Source organism: Arctopsyche grandis, chromosome 10, assembly GCF_051622035.1.
Source record: "Arctopsyche grandis isolate Sample6627 chromosome 10, ASM5162203v2, whole genome shotgun sequence".
Lineage (NCBI taxonomy): Eukaryota > Metazoa > Arthropoda > Insecta > Trichoptera > Hydropsychidae > Arctopsyche > Arctopsyche grandis.
Window position 1 is genome coordinate 25229678 of NC_135364.1, and position 22127 is coordinate 25251804.

Sequence of the window (22127 nt, forward strand, 5' to 3'; positions counted from 1 at the left end):
CACCAGAATTCTTAAATATTATGAAACGCAAAACATTATATTTAATTTTTTGCGAGATACTTCTCGAAATGAAGAAAAGTGGACTTACGCCACTTACAATTATTATATAACGGGTCATATGTTTATTTTAATAAACATCAAACTGTTCAACAAAACAACGAGACACATAATGTGATGATCACTCCAATCTACATATTATATGTATATGTATAATAAAAAAAATGCCTCGATCTAAATAAGCATTTTTAATTAAATAAATTTTCTTGAAAAATTGTCATTTATAGTATTAAATCTGGCAGGCGTTTCACCGCGATTCATTAATAAAACCTCGACCCGGATCCGGACGCGGACACGTATAAATCGACCTTTTAAAGATAACTCGACCGGGAAATCGCCACGTACCGGTCTCTCGGTATACGTTGATAACCTTTCGGCCCCTCGACGCCGACAAACGAACGCAATTAACCCTTTAGGCGAGCGTAAAGTACGCGACGCGCACGTGACCGTTCCCATATCAAAGAAAACTGTTGTATAATACCTGAACCGTAATATTACACATATAAATAAATCATTCAATTTTTAATTTAACGCATCAACTCATATCACTTTCAGAGCAAAGTTCATATAATGATTTTTTTATTCGCACGAAAGTCTATGTACATGTTAACGTTTAAATGAACGCTCGCTGCTTTCATAGCCAAGTTATGATATCTGTAGTCGGATATTTGGTTACTTTGAGGATGTTGAATTGTTAGAGTGGTCTTAATTTTGTTGATTGGTTGGTCGGGTTTTGTTTAGTGATAAAATTCCTTTCCTTTCATCACCCCTGTCTACTTCCTTGTGTTCCTTTATTTAGTCTTATCTACAAGGCCAACATTCGGGAAATTGTTAAGAGTCTGTGTAAGCCGAAAAACTGTGTCCATGGGCTGTGGCTCCTGTTGTCTCCAATGTCGTTCGTGCCCTAGGGTGTTGTTCGTGGTGTAGTGATTTCATTTTTATATATTGATATTGTTTTTAATTTTGATTAATAATTATGAATTAATTTTCCTGTTGTGTCACCAGCTAAAGCTCGATCGTACTGTCGTTGAATGTTTATTTTCATTTTTGATTTTTTGATTTTGTGTCTCACTAGATTATTACGCTTAATTATTTCTCACACATGTTCACGATGGGTGTGGTGATTTATGTTGACTACTTATTCTTTGGTACGATATCGCTATTTTTATTCATTATGTTTTTTTCTCATTTGATTTTTCACAGGCATATTCTTAGACAAATAGCTTGATGGAGTGATATAGATTTTATTTTTCATTTTCCTAAAATAGTGGGTGTTGATACATGACGCTGTGGCTGTTGCATCATGCGGCACTGATAAAGAAGAAACCTTCGATTCTTACTTACATTTTTTGATTGATTTGATATTTGAATACCTAATCGCATTATTCTACTTATAATATTTAGTCACACTTTTGACCGACATTTACTTGTACATATACACGACGATCCCATTCGGCGTAAACGAAAAAAATTGCAACTGACGACTGTATCAATCAGATTGTTCACTTCCACATAGAGATCTGTATAATTTCTCAGGAATTATTTTAATATGAAACTTCATTTCCATCTGTGCGGACAGTAATGATGCTTCTTTGTAAATATTAAAGATTATTAAAGAGCAAACAATAAAGTTTTGACGGCAAGAAGTAAGTTGGAAACAAAAACGCCCCTGGCGGGTGTACCCTACCCCTCTCTCGCGTCGAGATTGGATGAAAAAGTTTCTCTAGCATTTACCAAATTACTTGGGTCCATTATTTTACCACTGAGTTTCATTTGTAATCACTCTGAAAGGATGAACCTTTGTGCCGCATTTTCCATTCTCGTCGCCGGCGTCCGATTCACGCCGGAATTTTCGCAAAAACGAAACCTCCAAACATTGCAGAGCGCTTCATTCAGATAAATAGCATTTTTCTGATTTTTCCTCAAACACCCCCCAACTTATGCAGAGACAACTACACACACACACACACACACACACACACACATACCCCATCGGAAAGCACGCGATGTATTATAATAATGAGTATCGCAGTTCACATTTAAATGGCATTCCAGCTCCGTCATGTTTCCCCCGCCGTGGGAATCCATTATTCATAGTTATCTATTCGAAGTTTCTCCTTCAAAGTTATGAATTTATAATTGCTAAACTCTGTTCGTTCATCCATCTCTCGCAGTTGTGTCTGTGGACTGGGAAGGCGAGCGCTCGTGCGTGAGATGGAACCTCCTCCTCACGGCATCTTTTGTGCACAAACGCTCCGTTTCACAAACAACAAAAAAGCTGGGTTATATATCGTATATATACACACATAAAATGCTCGAGCTTTCAGCTCACAACTCAAAAAACTTTCGCAAAAGCCTAATTAGCATCCCCAGGTGAACTTTAATTGAGACATTCCCAACAAAACACACACAGTATACAGCATCGCTCACCGTAAGATAAAATCAAATAAAAACACGGTAATTAACACGCACCATTTAACTTCGAAATAGCAATAGCCAAACAGTCGATACCTCAATCAATCCAAACTGCTTCGAATTAATCGCTTAACTTACTCTTCATTTCTATTCGATCGATTGATTCAACCGCAAACCAAAAAAAAAGAGTCGACTTTGGATACAGCTAATTCGAAACATGTCACCAGTTGCAATTTAGCACTGTCAATTTTCTTTATAGTGTTTTATTTTTCTTTTGAAGCATGCATTTATTTAATACAAACACTACTTATATTATATCTGTATGTTAACTTACATCATATATACATACATACATATGTATAGACAAATATCGTCGGGGATGGGGATGGCTAATTTTGATACGATCGATCCAAATGCCTACCTAAATACATAGATGTTTACATATATTTACATTCTCACACTTGCCTCCGTTGTCAATATTGGTCGCGAGATTGTTATCGTGCACGCTCATGGTGACCCTAGTCCCATGAGGTGCCCAATTATCCGCTAAATGAAGACATGAATAGCCGTGGATCAATATTTATACTACACATATGGTGTTTGGGTGCAAACAAATCCCTTCGACGGCTCTCTAAATCGCATTAAAGCGATAAGAAAACGTTTCGAAAGCTTTGACTGCTATTTTCATATTTATTCTATCGGACATCGACATATGTATGCTTCAAGTTTGTAACACCTATCCATACATTAATAATGACAAATAGTTAGTTGCTTGTTTAAATGCCTGAAAATTTAAAATATAATGAAGTGTATAGAAGTGTATTATGAAAAAATTTCGAAAGGGAAATTGATCAATTATTTGTACAATATATAAAAATACCTTCTGAAATATTTTAATTAATAAATCGATCATTAAAAGGTAACTTCCTTTTGCACGCACTGTGTAATATTTGATGTACGTTATAATGAAAATTTAGGCACAGGAAACGTAGGTATAATATACATTCGAGGTAAACATAAGCTTTTTAACGCATATTGCATTGTATGTATGTTTTTATTTTATTTATTTTTTATTTACTATCATATTCATAACATTTGTTGTCAGCCAATTATCATACAGAATATACTACAGCGGGTAGGAAAACGTTATAAAGTCAACCGTGAAATTCACACTTAATAATAACAATAAAAAATAGTCGAAATTATACTTTTACATATTACAAATCACGTGTATGATACTGTCAATTGTCTCCACCAAGCTTGAATGATTATTGTGCGTAAAGTTATTGTCTTGAATGTTATATTAAATACGACACGTGTTTTTTTTTGTCGGTGCAATCGGGCCAATATAATGTTTTGGTTTTCTTTGTTTTTTTCGCATGTGCCGGTGAGCAGACAGAAAATTATTCGTTGGTATGCTCAGCAAACAACAAACTGAAGAGGATGTCCGCCAGCTTTTTGCACCATTCGGCACTATAGAAGAGTGTACTATACTTCGCGGCCCAGATGGCACCAGCAAGGGTGAGTTTTTCAAATTTAATCACCTCCGGAGTCGAACCGGAAGCTGGCGATCAACTTCTATCTGCTTGGTTTTTTTTGACCGCGAACTTACGACTTACGGAATTTTATATGGCGCGATCCCACTTCTGCCACCAGTGGCAGAATCCATTTTTTATAAGTAATACGATTGAAATACATCTTAAATATATCCTCACATCAAGATAATCTGAATCATTCGCTCAACACTAAATGTTTATACAACTATAAATTAAGTCCATTCACTTGTGAAAAAAAATAAAAAGTTTGTATATTTCGCGGCCCAGACGGAACCATAAAATTTAATCACCTCCGGAGTCAAACCAGAAGCTGGCGATCAACTTTTATCTGCGTGGCTTATTTTGACTTACGGAATTTTATATCGCGCGATCCCACTTCTGCCACCAGTGAGCAGAATCCGTCTCTTATAAGTAATACGATCGAAATACATCTTAAATATATCCTTACATCAACATGCAAGAACTATCAAGATAATCTGAATCATTTGCTTAACACTAGATGTTTGTACAACTATAAATTAAGCCCTTTAATAAAAGTCTCCGACATCAAATAATAGCCAGCAGCATTGCTCGGTGGTTGCGTTTACGTTAAGCACCGAGAGGGTGCCGGTTTCGATCTTGTGATCTTTAATGCTGCTGGCCAGACTTGATATCTTTTGAAATCTTGATCACGGATTATTTGGCACTTAAAAATTCCACTCACCAAGAGTCAATTAATAATTAAAATTCAAGTGCCGGATATAATTTCGAAATTGCCCGTTTACCATATGAACGTATGTAACAAGCGAATTTCGGATTTCCTATGTTGGACCTATTTGGGAAGCTTGCATTGTATCAAGGGAATGTTAAATAACGTTCTTCGACTCCATGCAATCGATTTATCCCGACAAAAATTTTAAAAAGTGGGTTTTTCAAATATCTTTTTTTTTTTATTTTTCAATTTTTTTTACTATTTTTTAAATAAAATAATTGCTTAATTGTAACCTTAAACAGTTAAATTGGGCTAATTTTGATAAGTTTTGGCTGATTTATGTGAATTCAAAGTAGCCGTCTCACCAAAAGCTCCCATACAAAGCGCGTCACACTTACAATGTCCATTTGTATGACGGAAGCAGTTTTTTCAAAAAATCATAATTTTTTATGTTCCCGTCATTATTTTGAAAATAAAATTTGAAAACAGAATGAATATACAAAGATGTATATTGCAGAATACATATGTACATATATTGTATCAATTTACTTCAATTTGTATGCATGTATTATTGATTACTAACGTTGAATTTACGAACTTATTTACTAACAAAAATATTGATAAAATTTAAGATTTCAAAACAATTAAAAACTAAGATTAGTTCCATAAAGCAGAACATGCATATTTCATCTAAAAATGAATGAATTACGATCAGGGCTGAAATTTTAATTCAAAATTGCATCTCGATTTTATCATAGACACATTCTGACCCACTGTCACCAAAATTTTAAAATTGTCTGACAACTTATTGGATAACTTGTTGTTTCATCAATATTTCCACGATCTACCTATATAGTTTCCATCATACATATACTCACATCTGGAACGAATCGCAGGTCGATTAGTATGCAAATCGTTCGGTAACTCGCTAGGAGTGTGCTTCGAATCGACGCTGCGGTTTCGCTCGTCGGTCGCGGTTCAAAACTGTAAAATTTCATCACGCTCATGCAAAATTAAGCGAGCCCCCAAAGTGGCGTCTCCGCGATTTATTATTCACGGGAAAACCCCTTTCCAGGGCGGCTAAAAGCAAAAAGCTCCCGTGCAGGTAGGCGGGTGGCGAGTGGGTGGGCGGTTGTGGCCGTCATCAACAAAACTTGATCCCGCGCCGTCTAATTTCGTTTGTTTTGGAACCGAGACTGGTACGCCCTCTACGATAACGCAATTACGTTGAAATCTACCCGAGTTGGTTTTGGCGTAGACCTATTTCACTCGCCGTAGACCCTCTACGAAGTTGATGTCGCTCGGCAGCAACTTAGTGTACGCCACGTGAGTGGATCGGATCGCTTCTACATATTTAGCGATGCACGCGTTCGACAAACACTCCCTCTAAAGTATTATCTATATACATATATATGATACAGTGAAATTATATAATAACTACACTGATACATATATCAGTGAACTCATATCCGACTAGGTATATGTACCTACATACATACATATATTTTCATTATGGAAATTACATATTCTCAGACATTAGTCAAACTACAATTGATAGTCCTATACAAACTTAAAATTATTTAATAGAATACTTAAAATTCATTACCAAGCAGCGTGGCTCTGTAGTTTTGTTGATACTAAGCACCTAAAGGTCACCAGGTTCGATCCTATGAGCTGACCTCGATTGAAAAGAATTTATTCGGAGTATGATCTTAAATGCTGCTGGTCAGACTTAGATATATTTATTTATTTATTTCAGTTAAGCTATAGTGGCTTTACAGATATACTTCAGGGCTTCACTATAGCTAGGCATATACATATGTATGTACATATATGTTTCATGAAAAAACAAAAGATAAAAAATAAAAATTAATCAAAATGTAAACAAAATAAAGCATGAAAATAATGTAAAGTAATTAAAAAAAATAATAGATATGAGAGCACATTTACGATCTCAAATCAAGCAATTTCTCAACCAGATCAGCATATTTTATGTGACTTAAATTCAATCGCTTCCTATCAGAGTTTGCACATTTATCTGATTTCATTGATAAAACGGTTCCTACCAAACTGGCCACATATCCTCATCTGTCTCCATTATTTGAATTTCATTTCAAATTTGTCATAATATATATATACATATATATATATATATATATATATATATATATATATATATATATATATATATATATATATATATATATATATATATATATATATATATATATATGTATATGTGTGTATATATATATATATATATATATATATATATATATATATATATATATATATATATATATATATATATATATATATACATAAATACATGCGTACAAAGTTGGCCATGGGTGTCGCCTTTGGGCAATTCCGTAATGACACCATGGCTAAAATAAATTTAAAACAAATGTGAGTGTGTACAGCATTCTAGGAAAAATTATCGAAAACTTATTTACGAATCTTATAAATGTTCATATTAAATTTTATATATTATATAAATATTATTTTGAACTAGACTCTTACTTTCTTAAGAAAACGATTATAGCAAATTTTGTTTGGGTAATTTTAGTTTATACTTGAAGGATATCGAGATCTTGTTATAATTAAACTAAAATACTTATATATAAATAAATAAACAGTAAACAAATCTGACCATAAAAGCAATACACATTTTTATTCATATGCATAAAATGGTATATACAAATTTTTAGATCACTATTGATATGAATTCTATATGTTTGTACGTATGTTTGTTGTTGTAAATCAGTTGCATATCCTCTTAATGTGTTGTAAATTCACTTTCACCCTTTTCGGCATTAATATGATTACCCTTTGCGTCATATACATAATAAGCATGTGTAATTATGTATTTCTAAAATTAACATCGCAGGTTAACAACGCGTCGCGACGCATCGGCCATTGTGCAAAAAGCGTTTCGCACCTCCCGGCCACCCCACCGTTTAAATCCCCTTTACGCACGTCATAATCGCCGAAATGCAAATCCGGATTCGCGCTTTTATTGCAGTTTTATTGCGGCCCGCAATAAAACCGGTCCGGACAGGTGCGGGTAATTTGTGCGCTCGCTGTAAATAACGAGTTAGTGCGCCGCGGCTTAGCTCTCGCCAAAACCGCAAATGATTCGCGCTCACCACCGCACCGAAAACCTCGTTTTACCCCTGCCGATCTACCACCCACTCACCCACCCACCCACCCACTCTCTCGTTCCGTCGAGCCATGCGAAAATATGAAAAGCTGTAGTGAGCTTTCCCCGCACACACGTCCGCGAGGTCGTAAAAACCTGTCCGACACGACGCCACCGCCTGCAGTATTTGTGCATACAAACTAGGAAAAATGCATTTATAAGTCTGAATTTTTTATGAATTCTTGTACAATAGAATACTCGAGTGTATTTTAGAGACTTTTGAACACAATTTTTTTTTCCTTTTTCGGGCTTAAAACAGCGAATTTTAAAATTGTACAAATCAACCAATAAAATATGTTCAGGGAAAATATAACAATGAAATTCCATTTTATTTTATTATATTTTTACAATTTTTTGCGATATAAATAAATCAAAAATATAGTACAAATATAAAACAACGACAATCCGCTTTAATTTCTTTAGTATTTTTTTATTAAATAATATTTCAACTAAAAACATGTATGTTCCATTTAGCTGACATACGTTTTACTCACATGTAATTCAAAGATATTTAAATCAACATATGTAATGTATTTTTAGCATAATAGTTTACTTATACTAGGTACAAAAAACTATAAACTATATATTCACTTTAAAAACAAATTATTTTTCTCAAATCGATATACATACATAGAAGAATTCGACATCTACCTATTTCTTAATTTTGGCTAATGTCGTATTTTTATTCCACTATTTATCTCCTGTTTGTACGTTTTAAACAGATTGTTTCATATCATAAAATTTGAATGATTTATAAGTGGTAGTTGTGACAAAACCACTGTCTAAACGAATTGCATATCTAAACTTATTATAAAAAAATTCAACATCTACATATTTATGTATGTAACCAACCATTGCTTTTACTTTATCTCTTATCTCTTTAATCACATTTTAGACAAATAATTATCTTTTTACACAAATTTAATTTTATTAAATGGATTTCATTTCCATTAATTCAATATAATTGAAAGCTTTATTGTGCCTCGTGTACTTGAAAGAATTATCATTAAATATTGAAACAATTTCCATTCGGATTTACTCATCTATTTATAGAAACTGTATTTGATAAATACACACATAACCTGATATTTAATGTGATTTTCCACTCATTAAATAAATACATCAAACATTCCATTATTGCGATTCACTTAATGTAAAATCAACGGTACAATTCATTAAAAAATATTCCACACGTAATATTTCAATCATCCACTTACATGTCTATCCATCTGAATAATACCCACGAGTTGTGTATTCAATCCCTAAAATTCCATAAAGTGATTTCCCCATTGAAGCGTAAAACCACCATTATTACACATACACACACACCTATAACCACAGGTAGTAGTTAAATATTGTTAGCGAAATATCTGAACGTGGGCAATTTGCCCGTCATAAGTTACAGAAATGCGTTAAGGGAGGGCAAGACCCCTTTCCGACAGCGGAACTATGGCAAAAATTACCGAGTTAATTCACCAGGAAGAGGATGGGGGACGAATGTGTCGCATAGGGGAGGAAAGGGGGTAGTATAGCGATCGGTTCTGGAAATCAAGCCCGGATAAAAGCGTCATAAAAGTAAAGACCGACGATATTTCAGCACGGGCAGGCCGGCAGGAGACATGGCCCTCGGTTCGTCCCACTTCCGCACTATTTAGGTTTATAGTTTCATACCCTTTCTGGGTAATATTGATGTCATTACTCAGTTATTGCCGTGGTAATGACCTAGCATAAATCGCAAGTCCCCTGTACGTGTTCGTGTGCTTGGTTGTGTGAGTGTTCGTTTGATGCGGCCCTGCACTATTATTGCTCGTGTAAAACGCCCTTTACAGCTGGCCGCAACGCTGATTACTTGATTAATAAATCCTTATCTATTACTTGTTGTTGGTGTTTATTAGCCCCGTCACCATGTTGGCCAGTCAATAAAAAATGTGTGATGTTGGACGTAAAAGTATTTATTATTTTCTTTTGTGCCCAATTTCTGTGCTTGCGTTCCATGTTATTGTGTGAATTAATTTATTGTATTTAAGAAATGTATATGGGAACATGTGTCTTTGGAAAATATTAAAACGTATAAATTCAGATGTGTTTTTGAAGTGTAAAAGCTGTAAAAAAATAGAGCTCTTTTAAAAATAATCTTCTTATAAGAAAGTATCATTCAATTCATAAGCATACATGATGTTAATTGATATTAAAAAGTTAAAGATACCGATACGAATCACTTACTGGTAGTACCGATATACATATGTTGGTAGTGCCGGTATATATCGGTAGTGCTAGTATATGTCGATAGTGTTAGTATGTGTCCTTAGTACCGAAGACTGTCGGTATCTTAAAATATCGACGGTGTAAATATACATATAATATATAAATACCGGTATCTGCTGGTATCCGTAAATTAATTAATAACATATAAAGTATTAATTATTTTATTCAATTACTTAAATAAATTACTTTCTTAATTACAAAAAAAATGTATTGAGTCCTTCTACACCACGAAAATTTCCGATCAGACTGTCAAAAAAAAAATTAATAAATTTTTGCTTTGAAGAATTTCTGTTCGGAAGGAATAATTTAAGTTTTATAAATTTAAGTAATTTTTTTTCATAAAAATGATTTTCATTTATACACATACGTATATGTGTTTGGAAATCTTAAGTGTGAGTACGATATTTTCAACATAATTTATCTTTGATTTTAAATATATACTATACTTAGAGGCTTCTTTGAATAGCAGGTCAAAAAGGATGTTGAATGTCGACTAATTTTTTGAATAGCAGGTCAAAAACAATGTAGAATGTCGACTCAACTACCCAAACAGCCGATACAAACATTTTTTACTGAATTCAAAGCAATTCAGCTGTTGTCAAATCGAAGATATTATATTTCGGTACTACCAGTAGTGTCAAACGCCAAATTTAGGACAAAAACAGTTTACAAAAGTACCAGTATTGGAATCGCTAATCACAACGTATCGATTAGTCTTCCTTTATTTAAGAGATTCGATGTTTTTTTATTATATAAAGGTACTTTCTGTAAATAATTTTTCATAAAATTTCAGTTTAATTTATAATGTAGTATTTATGATACTTTCACTGTTGTTTATATGTCAATATTATACGATTGTTACCCGACTGTTGAAATATGCCTAATGTTACTTTTCGATAAGTATTTCCTTTTACATGCTTAGTTATTACATTAACGATTTCCCACTTAAATACAAGGAAAAATTTTATTATCTTGCTTATACGGACGATAAAATTGTTTCTGTACGTGTCGCTGACAAAAAGCAGGCGTCGCTCTTTGACGTAGACATTCTTCCTATCTTTTCCCATTGTAGAGACAACACACTATCTCGATATAGTTTTCCTATGTCGCCGACGACATAGAAAAACGTGAATTTCAATTCTAAATGACATTTGTCGACGGGCGGGCTACGTACTTGTATGAAAGTACATACGTTCGGACTTTTTTACGCTTTTTAACTCTCACATATCCCGACACCTAAACTATCATCGCACGCCTCGCTGTCCGTACATTATTATCCTGTGTGGGGGTTAAGGGGTGAATTCCGAGGGGTGGACACCTCCGACGAGGGATGGTAAAGGTAGGGGCGGTTTATTAGATATTCCCGGAACGTTACATTATAAAGGATCCGCGTCGAATACAAGTTGTGTCGGTATAAATAAAACTTTGCCAATTAAGCTCTTTGAGAGGGTGGATGCGGCAGTCGGACACAGACATACCTGTGGGGGAGGACCATGGGAAGTCCATGGGATGAGAGACGACAATGACGCGTGTAAAGCGCGTCGTATTATTACGTCGTCAATTGTAACTTTGGACGGGTAAACTCGACAACTTGTCAAACACCATTGCCGAATCGAATCGCCTCCTGGTTCGAGCACTTCCCCTTTGGAAACGACATTTCAACGCCCAAGTTCTTAAATTTGTCCCAATTAACGTCGCAGCTCAAAGGGCTCGCTAGGTCGAGGGGGAGGAGGGAAAATTTGTTGTCGATTGGATTCTGCAAAGCATTCTGTCGACGTACGAATTTGTCGCTTTAATGATTTGAATTTTTGAATATTTCGAGGGTGATACGATCAGTATCTGAAAATATCAGTTAAAAGCTTTAAAAATTTCATATGCAATCACATCTTCATTCATATCATCTATATTAAGACAGTTCAATTGGATCGAATACGATAAGTTTTGACTGCTTAACGACAGTTCAAAGTCGCCGTTTTGACAAATACTCCCATACAATGTGACGCTCACAAATTACATGATAATATTATGTATGTACTACATATTAGATGTACTATGAGCATTTATAAGAATCGAAAATAGGTTTTTGAGCTCTTTTTCCTAGTGCTGTACATTAACATTAGAATAATATAATACTATGATTACTAACAAAATTATATTAAAATTGTAAAATAGAAAATGATCAGTAGATCAGTAGCCATTGAAATAGATATAAGATGTATTGTGAACATAATTTAGTAATAATAAAAAGCATTTAAAAATCAAATTCAATTGCATGGCGGAAGCGATCTTTTCAGAAAACCGTAATTATTTACATGTTTCTGTCATTATTTTGAATTTAAAAATTGTTGAGAACTTTCTCGAGTATATATATTTATTTTAAATACAAAACTATCCGTAAAAAATCTGTGAATTTTATGAGATATGAGCAGGTCAAAATGTCATATGTTGATTGTTCCTCATAAACCAAGTTCCCACCTTTGAATTGAAATCTTCTTTAGAATCGAACTAAATTTCAAATACATTTTATCACTTTAACGCTTACCCTAAAACCGAATAGGGATTTTTGCGCCAGTTTTAAAACAATCAAAATCACCCTTAGACATGTCACTTAACACTATTGTTGCACGCATGGTCGCATCTGCGTCACCTTTTACGACTCAACGCGACGCAACGCGCGAAGCGAAAAATTCCATATCGTAAAAGGCCCTTTTTCAATACAAGAGCCGTATATATTTTATGCGTGAAGGTGACAAGTAATAGATGCCATCAAATTATCCGACGGAGGCGCATTCCGACCGCCATTTTGGCGTAAATATCTCGTCATCCATAACCTGCCCGAAAACGCGCACATTATCCAGTGGGTGGAGGGAGATGAGTTTAGGGCGCGTTCACAACACAGGGCTATATACACAGATATGAACATCCTTTTTTCAATATTATTTTTAAAAAAATCAACATGTCTTATATCAACATGTCTTTTGATACTTTAGTTCCGAATTTTGCCTTATTAAACTCGCCAGAAAGATCCAACTCAATTTTAATAATTACCATTTTAATAATTGCATCTGTGCACATAGAAAGGTAACTAGTCATCTTATGTGCAATCTATCATTCGTGAAGTCAAGAATTGCGTTTAAAGCAGCCATCCAGTTAATCTGTGGTTCAGTCTGTCTGGTTCTTGTCGATCATTTGCACCAAACCCTTAAACAATACATATATGCTTAACCAGCATAAATTAGTGATTTGCGTGTTATTTTATAACGGAATGGTCATGGGTTTATTCCCTGGTCTCGTGTTGTTGGTCAGATCTTGGATATATGTATCTGATTCCATTGAAACGGTTCCACAAAATTTGCACACACCTTTTAAGTCTCTCGCAAATTCAAGTTGCTCATAAACGCTGTAAAATGTCTATATATTTCTTGAAATATCAGTATTATCGAATTTGTCTATAGATGACTCTATGATATTGTACACACATACTGTTTATCAATGTCTGTAATTGGCCAGGAAAGCATATTGGGGTTTACCTGTTAGACCTTCCTGGTATATTGTATTTATGTTTGTACATATATGTTTAAAAAAAATTGAAATGAATTGAAATTAAAAAGCGATAGTTATTAGCTTTGTTTCATGTCAGGAAAAAATATGTGAGAATATTTTACCGCTATCAAATGAAACGGTCCTTCATTTAAATTTCATTGGCATAAGCACTAGTTTTTATTATTACACTTGCAAAATAATGATTTAATTTTTGTCGCCTTTTGCAAACAACAACATACTGAATAATTTGTTAAACTAGAATATGTATCACAACACTCAATATTAATCATTTATTTATAACACATTTCTGGAGAGCTGTATAATAATTTCACTCCATGAAATATTCATTAAAGATGACACTGGAATTTTGTTTGACTTTGAAATACACGTAATAATTTGGTTTACTGGAAATTTCATTATTTTGTTCAATAGTCATACTCCAGTTACTATATTGGTCACTTTTAGATGATTTTCAAGCTTCGTCAAAAATTGTGGCATACCAAAGTTTTTGATTTTTTATATCCTTCTAGCAATATGTATTGAAGCTCAATTAGTTACTTTTAGACAATTTTCGATCTTCTTCTAAGCTTACAGCATTCCAAAGATTTCGTTTTTGTTTTATATCCTTCTCGGAATATATCAAGCTTGACATTTAATGTCATTTAAAAAAAAAGTATATTCAAAATCTGATATATTATATTATATAGAGAATGAAGAAGCGAATTATCGAGCCTCCTCATCCACTCGGACGTGAACACACCCTTAAATAGGTCGCAGGCCCGTAAAAGACGAATACGCCACATGCGTTTTATCACCGAAGACAAAAGCGGCACCACACCTTTTTCCAGATAAAAAATAAAATAAAACAAGACCACACACCGCCAGGGGGTGGCAAATTCAAATGAGGCGGTGCTCCCTTTTGCACGCGGCATTAGTCGAGAAGCAGGTTCGATTTCCCAATAGGCCGTGTAGTGGCTTAACACCGCCGACATAAAACAAGAAATGCCACCCTCCCATCCCACCCCCCGACGCGGTTCACCCCTGCCATATTCGATCAACGACGGGGGTGGGTGCATTTATTTTTCCCAGTCTTTTTTTATTTTTCGCCATCCGTTCTTTTCTCAGGTGCCGAATCTATTATCTCCGCGCCGCCACCGGCGTCTGTTCTCTGAATTGAATATCCACTATTATTTTACATATTTATTTGTATGGCGATATCGCTTCGGTTTTTGCACGCCTTCGACTTTTATTCATCCGTTTATGTAATGATTACGTATGTATTTCGAGATGGCAGACGTCGTGAATAAATTGAAATGCGTACGACAACATTAAACGATTCATACTAATCCGATTTTTAAATGTTAATCATCAATCATGACTATTATTTTATCTTATAATTCATTAACAATTTTATATACATACATACATACAGAACCATCTCAAATTATTTTTCTTCTTAATTCATCGTACTTTATTTCTGCTATAAAATTTAACAAGCTACCTATGTTTAATATGCTTTTAGAAGGTATTGAAATACATTAGAGAAACACAAGCAAAACAAAAATTCGTTTATTTTATCGCGGTAAGCCAGTTATCAATAGAATTATTGTTATTAATCCACAAGAATAGTCGAAATATGATTTTTCTAAGTGGAATTTATTTAATTCTCATATAAAGACAATTTAATATATTATCCTTATTAATTCAATTCAGATTCGTGTAAATACTAGTACGAGCTTTTAGCTCGCAATTTTACCGATTTAAAATTCAGCACACTTCCAATTAATCAAATAGCGTGGCCAGAACACTATCCCAATAAACATGTTTCAATATAAAATACTCAATATAAAATAGTATTAACAGTGAAAAAAAATCCCAAGTGAAAAAACGTACTTTTGACTTTAGATTTAAACTGGACGATTACTTAGAGAGATTTGAAAGCTTGAAAGTACTAAAAATGAAAAATAAAATACCCGACTATAGATTTCAGTATTCATTTTGAACAGGAAATTGACAGATTTTGAGACATCGACCGAACAACACCAAGATATATAAAAATCGCGCGATTTAAAAAACACATATATCTCCGAATCTCGAGCCAATCAACATTTTTTATTACCAGATTCGTATTTACTGGGCAAAGATCTATAAGAAAAGTCATATCTCGTCTCTGAACCATTTTTCGTGTCGAACAGTGTTATATAGGAAGGCGCATTGTGGTCTACATGTTAGGCCTTCCTGGTATTTATCTACATATATAAAATAAAAAAATAATAAACAGTACACTAACAATAGCTAGCTAGATATATACAATAGTAAAAAACGTACAAATCATAAATGTTGAAACCTACCTATTACGTTTTATGTATATAAAATATCTTCATGTCTGCAATACATCCTCATTTTACTGACAAATTTAGATTTTTTTTTAACTCTCTCGATGAAAGTCTCATAGTACAGTTTTTAATTTGTAAATGTCAGCCAAAATATTGAAATTTAGATCCGAATCCCAAAAGGCAGCTATCATATATCACTAGAACTACCTACCAGTCACTGAAAAATGCATTTCTCCGTACAGCTAACTCCCACACGATGAAATATTAATTGAAATTGAGACATACCGACGTAAATAGCGGCTTGTTGACGTGCTAACGAACGCCTAATAAATATTTCGTTTAGTCATTTAACACGTGGCCATAATCCAGCCTTGGCACGCAGGCCGTTAGAACAAAACACGATATGTGCATCGCACACAATTAAACGTAATGAAATGCGACATGTGTACCAATTAATTACCGACACACCGGTTCAACTTCACTCCGTTTAATTAATCCGCACACCCAACCGTACACATGCATGAGTTAAGTTACAAATAAAAAAGCCCTAAACCAAATGCAGTCTTCAATCAAACATACATATATGGCTAATGGATTCGAACTGCCCATATGTACGTACTAAGGTACATGTTTGTGCAACCGTGCGTGCTTCTGTCCTTAATAGAATACGAAAGTTTCGGAAGATCGGATCAATAGGCCAAATAAATTAAGAGACCATTGTTTCGCATTCGCTTTGTCCCAAACTTTCACAAGCAAATTCAATTTCGATAATTCACCGATCGATTGTGCTCTATGCTATAATTTAATCGATATACTATTGTATTTAATTGTCGTCCCTCTATTGGGGCCATCCGTCGCAATTTATGTATAATCAGCTTAGATACCCACTAATATTGGATTATAGAACTAAATTGAGCGTTATTTCTTCCACTGATTCTATTGTGGAGCTTCGGGGATCTTAAGGTACTTCTTATTTTCCTGCACCCTCTTGGTTTGACGGAATTCAATGAAACTTTGCATTTGCAAGTTGTTTATGAACTTATAGTAGTATATATAATTTTAAAACAAAAATTATATGTGTACTTCAGAAGTAAATGATTTTACATATTTACATATAATATATTCATACGTACCTGTGTCCAAATTAGCAGGATTTTATTAATGTTTTATTTTGGTTGAAGTTTCAAAAGCGTTTGAAAGGTAATGCTTAAATAAAATAGCTTATATAAAAACATGCTATTATTGTATGTCACATTTAATTAAAAAATATACAGTTTTTTTTCGATATGATAATTTGATTTTTGAGATAAACCGTCAAAAATATATATTTTAATGATTTTAAGAAAATAAAATACAATATTAAATTAGAAAATATGTATTTTAATGCTTTATATATAATGATTTTTATTTCATTACATAAAATATGACAATGACAGATTTCTATTGTCTATAAATTATATTCACAATAATCTTAAATATATTCTATCTGACCGCTACTGATACAGTGATCATTATCTATCTTATACATTATTTTTCTTGTTAGTATTTATAATAGATTCTAAATTTAGTATTAGTGTATAAATCATAATAGGAAAAAAAAGTCTTTGGACCATTGTGGCATTACAGGAATTCTTAATACGCCACAATGGTCAAAAATATAACAGAACAGAATCAATATAATCAAAGAAATTAGACATGACAAAAACAAAAGAAATATATATACACAACAACAAATTTAACACAATCATAAAAATAATAAGCTATATAATAGCGGATAATAGTTATAAAAAAATTATAAAAAAACAACAAAGAAGGGAATATCTAATAAAATAAAAAAGAGATATGATTTTATATGTACATACGTACATATGTATGTAACTTTATATGATTTTTTTAAGTCTTATACTTGATTTGAATAAAATTTGATCTAAAAATGAATTTATTTATTTGGCCAAAATGTTATGAAAATCTTCAATTGTTCATAATCATATTAAAAAACCATCAAATATTTTCTTATGATTTCTTCTCCATTGTATAATTAAAATCATTCATACTATCTGTAATACGAAATATATTTTGATTTTATATATTTTCAATATAAAAATTTATATTGATTGTTTTTTCCATATCGAAACAGCAATGCGTGAAAACAAACGTACATAAATATATACGTACATATATTGTTCATCACATATATATGTTTTCCATGAGATTTAATACTCTTTTAATCCGTCATCCCCTTTTTTAAAATTTCATGCGAACGCAATGAATGGGGTACGTTGCGAAATCGTAATCCTCACCATTTGGGAGACATTAACGCACGAGCGCACGCGCAACCGCTCGATGCAGTTTCAGGGGAGCTTTCGCACGAGGCGATTATGCACTTTTGCATTCGTACATACGCTCACGTCCATTCATTACGATCAGACGTGCTGGCGTTTTAATATCCGTTCATAATAATATCACCGGGGGGGGATGGAGCACTTTTTTACCCCCGAGCGGACGCAGCGCGCATTGTAAAATACAGTTACGACAATTCGTGCAAATACCGTGGACCGCACTGAATACATAAAAGTCTCGATGTTTTCATCTCTAGATAGACAATAGAATATATTCTAGGGGATTACGACGATATCAAGGTTGATATTATGCTCTGAATTCAACGAATTCTATTCGCATTAAAGTTTTACCCATTACATATATGTACATATAATATGCATACTAGCGGCCTTATGCACCGAATTAAAAGTGTATTTTTAAAATCCCTGAATTACTACATACATATGTGTATACGTTACAATATATCTATATATAAAAAATTGAATGTCTCTTTGTTTGTCTGTCTGTCTCGTATACATAGGCTCCTAAACCACTCAAGTAATTATGATGAAACTTTCAGAATTTGTTGTATACATGTCCGGGAAGCTTACTGTGAAAAAAAAAACAGCGAAAAAACCTCTAAATAATAATATTTGTAATTATGATTTTACCGACGTGAAAGTTTGAAGCGCCATTGTGTAGCCAAGGAAATGTGTTCGTTGGTAACCACGTTACCAGTTGGTTTATGACGACACAGCGTTGAAGAGACGTTAGTTGAGCTCCAACCATCACTTGAAACGGGAATTGTATGCTTTATTCTGGCATTGCAACGCATGCCGGGTTCAGCTTATAGTAACATAAAATTAAAGTGAATAAACATGCAAATTATCTCGAATTAGTTTAACAAGCGTGTGTCAACTTATATGTGTACATATGCACAATCTTTTGTAAGATATTTATGGCAAAGTAATTCGTAAACTTGGGCACACCACTCAATATGATTTTCCGCGTCTAATCCATACGATGTTTTATTATGCTATAAAAATAATTGCGAAATGATTACAATGGCGAAAAAAGCGTGCTTAATTTCCCGATCCTTGTTCTATTATGGGGAAAAGTTTCCGTCGAACAAAAATAAGAATGTTTACAAAGCGTTACCACGCGAGCCACAAAGTAATCATTTGGCAGCGTTCTTTTTTTTTTTTTTTTGTTTCCTTTCCTTCCTTCCGTATCAGTCACAGAATTATTATGACTGAGGAGAAAAACTTTCCAAAAGAGACATTATTATTTTAACTTCCGCCGCACTATTACTGAAGAGGGCCGTAATAAAAGGAGAGTGTAAACGATGTAATAATAACAAGACCAAGGGAACGACAATGATGATTTATAGCGCAAACGTCATGTTGTCTATTGTAACCGTTCGATCGCGAACACGAAAACTTTTATGTCCATTCTCCCAACCACCCCTTTCTATTTCGGTTCGTTTTTTATTCGACGCCACTTATCGACAAAACCCCACTAATAGACACACAAATAGCGGCCTTTAAACTTAAAAAAAAAAAACCATTGTTTTGAAGTGTTGCACTTTTATTACAGCTATGGTTTATGTTTACAGTTATGAGCTACGACTGATAAGGAGAATTATAGTGTTGTGTGTGTGTGTCTTGCGAGACAGTAAATTTACGAGTGCTAGATACGAACTAAGATCTGAAATAGTGCTATTTTGTTTTATGTCTTAATATTTCGAGGAAAATAAATATATTTGTACATAAAAGAGAGCAATACACTGATAATGAAAACAGATAACGTTCCACTTATAATCAAATGTATAGGCGTGTATAATGTAATATTTCATGATTTGTCCGGAGTGATATACGTATTTTATTTCATATGCAATTGAGTCTTATTCGTACGTAAGAGAAAATCGCCCTTTAACTAAATGCGTTAAAGGGGAGGGATTGGTCCCCGTTGTGTCGTTATAATTGGGCAGGGATCGATTGAAGGGTTAAGTGTGTCCTCTATTCGAAACAAGGTCAACAACCCTGCGGAAAATAATCTTTGTTCGAGTTTCGTATGCAATTGTTATCCCGCAGAAGTACTTTCGTCGTTCAAATTGAAAATTGAACGCGATATTACATATTTTTTCGCCATCGAAAAGACAATACACGCGTTCAATGTTTTGCACTTCGTATTCGCGATGAAAACATAATTTACATAATTTTATCTCGCTCGAATGTAACCGCTCGGAAAATCCATTCTTACACACTACGGACACTTGTGCGCGTTAACAAAACATAAAACTTTATGGAAAAGCCCTTTTATCAACGGAATGAATATAAATGACTACAATTACGACAGTTTGGATTCCTTGAATTTACACAATGAAAACGAAATCGTTTCCAGACAACTCTAAATTAATTAACGAACACTCTTGTACATAGCGCCAATTTGTTCCGTCGAATTCCGCGAAGAAAAAAAATTATTTATCGCAAACAATCAATACTTGTACTTTTACGGAATCGAATTTTCCTATCCCTTTGAGAATTTTCAATTTTAAAAGATATATTAATTAATTAATTAACTACGCCGTACAAGTCAAAGCTAATAAATAAGCTTTCTCACCTTCTGTCATTTCTAAATTTATAAAATACCTGTGTTTAATTGGTCAGTTAATAAAATGAACAGTACGTATATCGATTAGTCAGCAATTTGTAAACTGAATGTTCAGTTATACTAAACACAGCACAGTCCAACAACTGCACGTAAACAGCAATACAAAAAACATTCCTTAGTAAATTCTATATAGACACATTTATATATTTCGTAATATGTACGTGCAGCAGTAACCAACACGATATATTCATATTATACAGAAGTACAAGTCACCGAAACGTATCAATCGAACCGATTTTCTCCAACCAGTGTGGAAATATTCACGCATAAAGTGATAGTGGCGAGTGCACCCGTCTGACAAAAGTGAACATGTGCATATGAATATTTTTGAAAACATATTGTGATTTAATTTTAGTAGGGTTGTGCCCGTTGATTTCAACCGGTGGTTTCGGAAAGGAATTGAAACACGAATTAAATTAAAGTTACATTTTAGATATAAATATAATGTAATTTATAGGCGCGCACGCGCACGTATTAATAGACATAGTTTAGTGCGCGCATTACACGCTCACCAACCCAACCCGTTCACCTGTCCGAAATTATGAATGAACGTGTGTTTATGGCTTCGTATATACATATGTGTTTATGTGTACGCTCCCATCGCTGACGTCATCCGTCGCTCGGTCTGACGTCGCATTTGTCAAACGCTTTACATCCCACCCCCACTTCCCCACTACCCCACTTCTCCTCGACCACTTGACTTTGATTGGCTGTTCCTCACGTCTCCTCGCCTCTGTGACTCTGAATGGCTGTGTCTCCACGCATCTGCCACATACATACCCTCATACACCCATACACATCGCGTCCGTTTTTTATATGTATATACATATATACATATATTATATTGACATTATTGCACCGTATCGTCGCACTGTAATGTATATATAAGCCGATTTTGCCTTGCACTCGTCCAAAAGCCAGCAGCTCGAGGCGCCGGGTTCGATCCCATGAGCTGAGCTCGATTGAAAAGAATTTTTCTGAGTATATCTGTAATGCTGCTGGTCAGACCTGGATATTTGTGACTCCAGGTCGATCGTTTCCTATGAGAGTTTGCCAATTTCTCTGTTGTT

At 34.0% G+C, this 22127-nt stretch overlaps 1 protein-coding gene across 6 annotated transcripts in view; it reads left to right on the forward strand.

Annotated features, from left to right (window-relative positions):
- bru3 (CUGBP Elav-like family member bruno 3) overlaps positions 1-22127 on the forward strand; it is a 725332-nt gene that overhangs the window by 544208 nt on the left and 158997 nt on the right. For all 6 annotated transcript variants that reach the window (XM_077439689.1, XM_077439688.1, XM_077439684.1 and 3 more), the window contains one exon: positions 3868-3993. In XM_077439689.1, the coding sequence (XP_077295815.1) occupies positions 3888-3993 (106 nt within the window). In that variant the 5' untranslated portion in view covers positions 3868-3887. The remainder of the gene's footprint in view (positions 1-3867; positions 3994-22127) is intronic.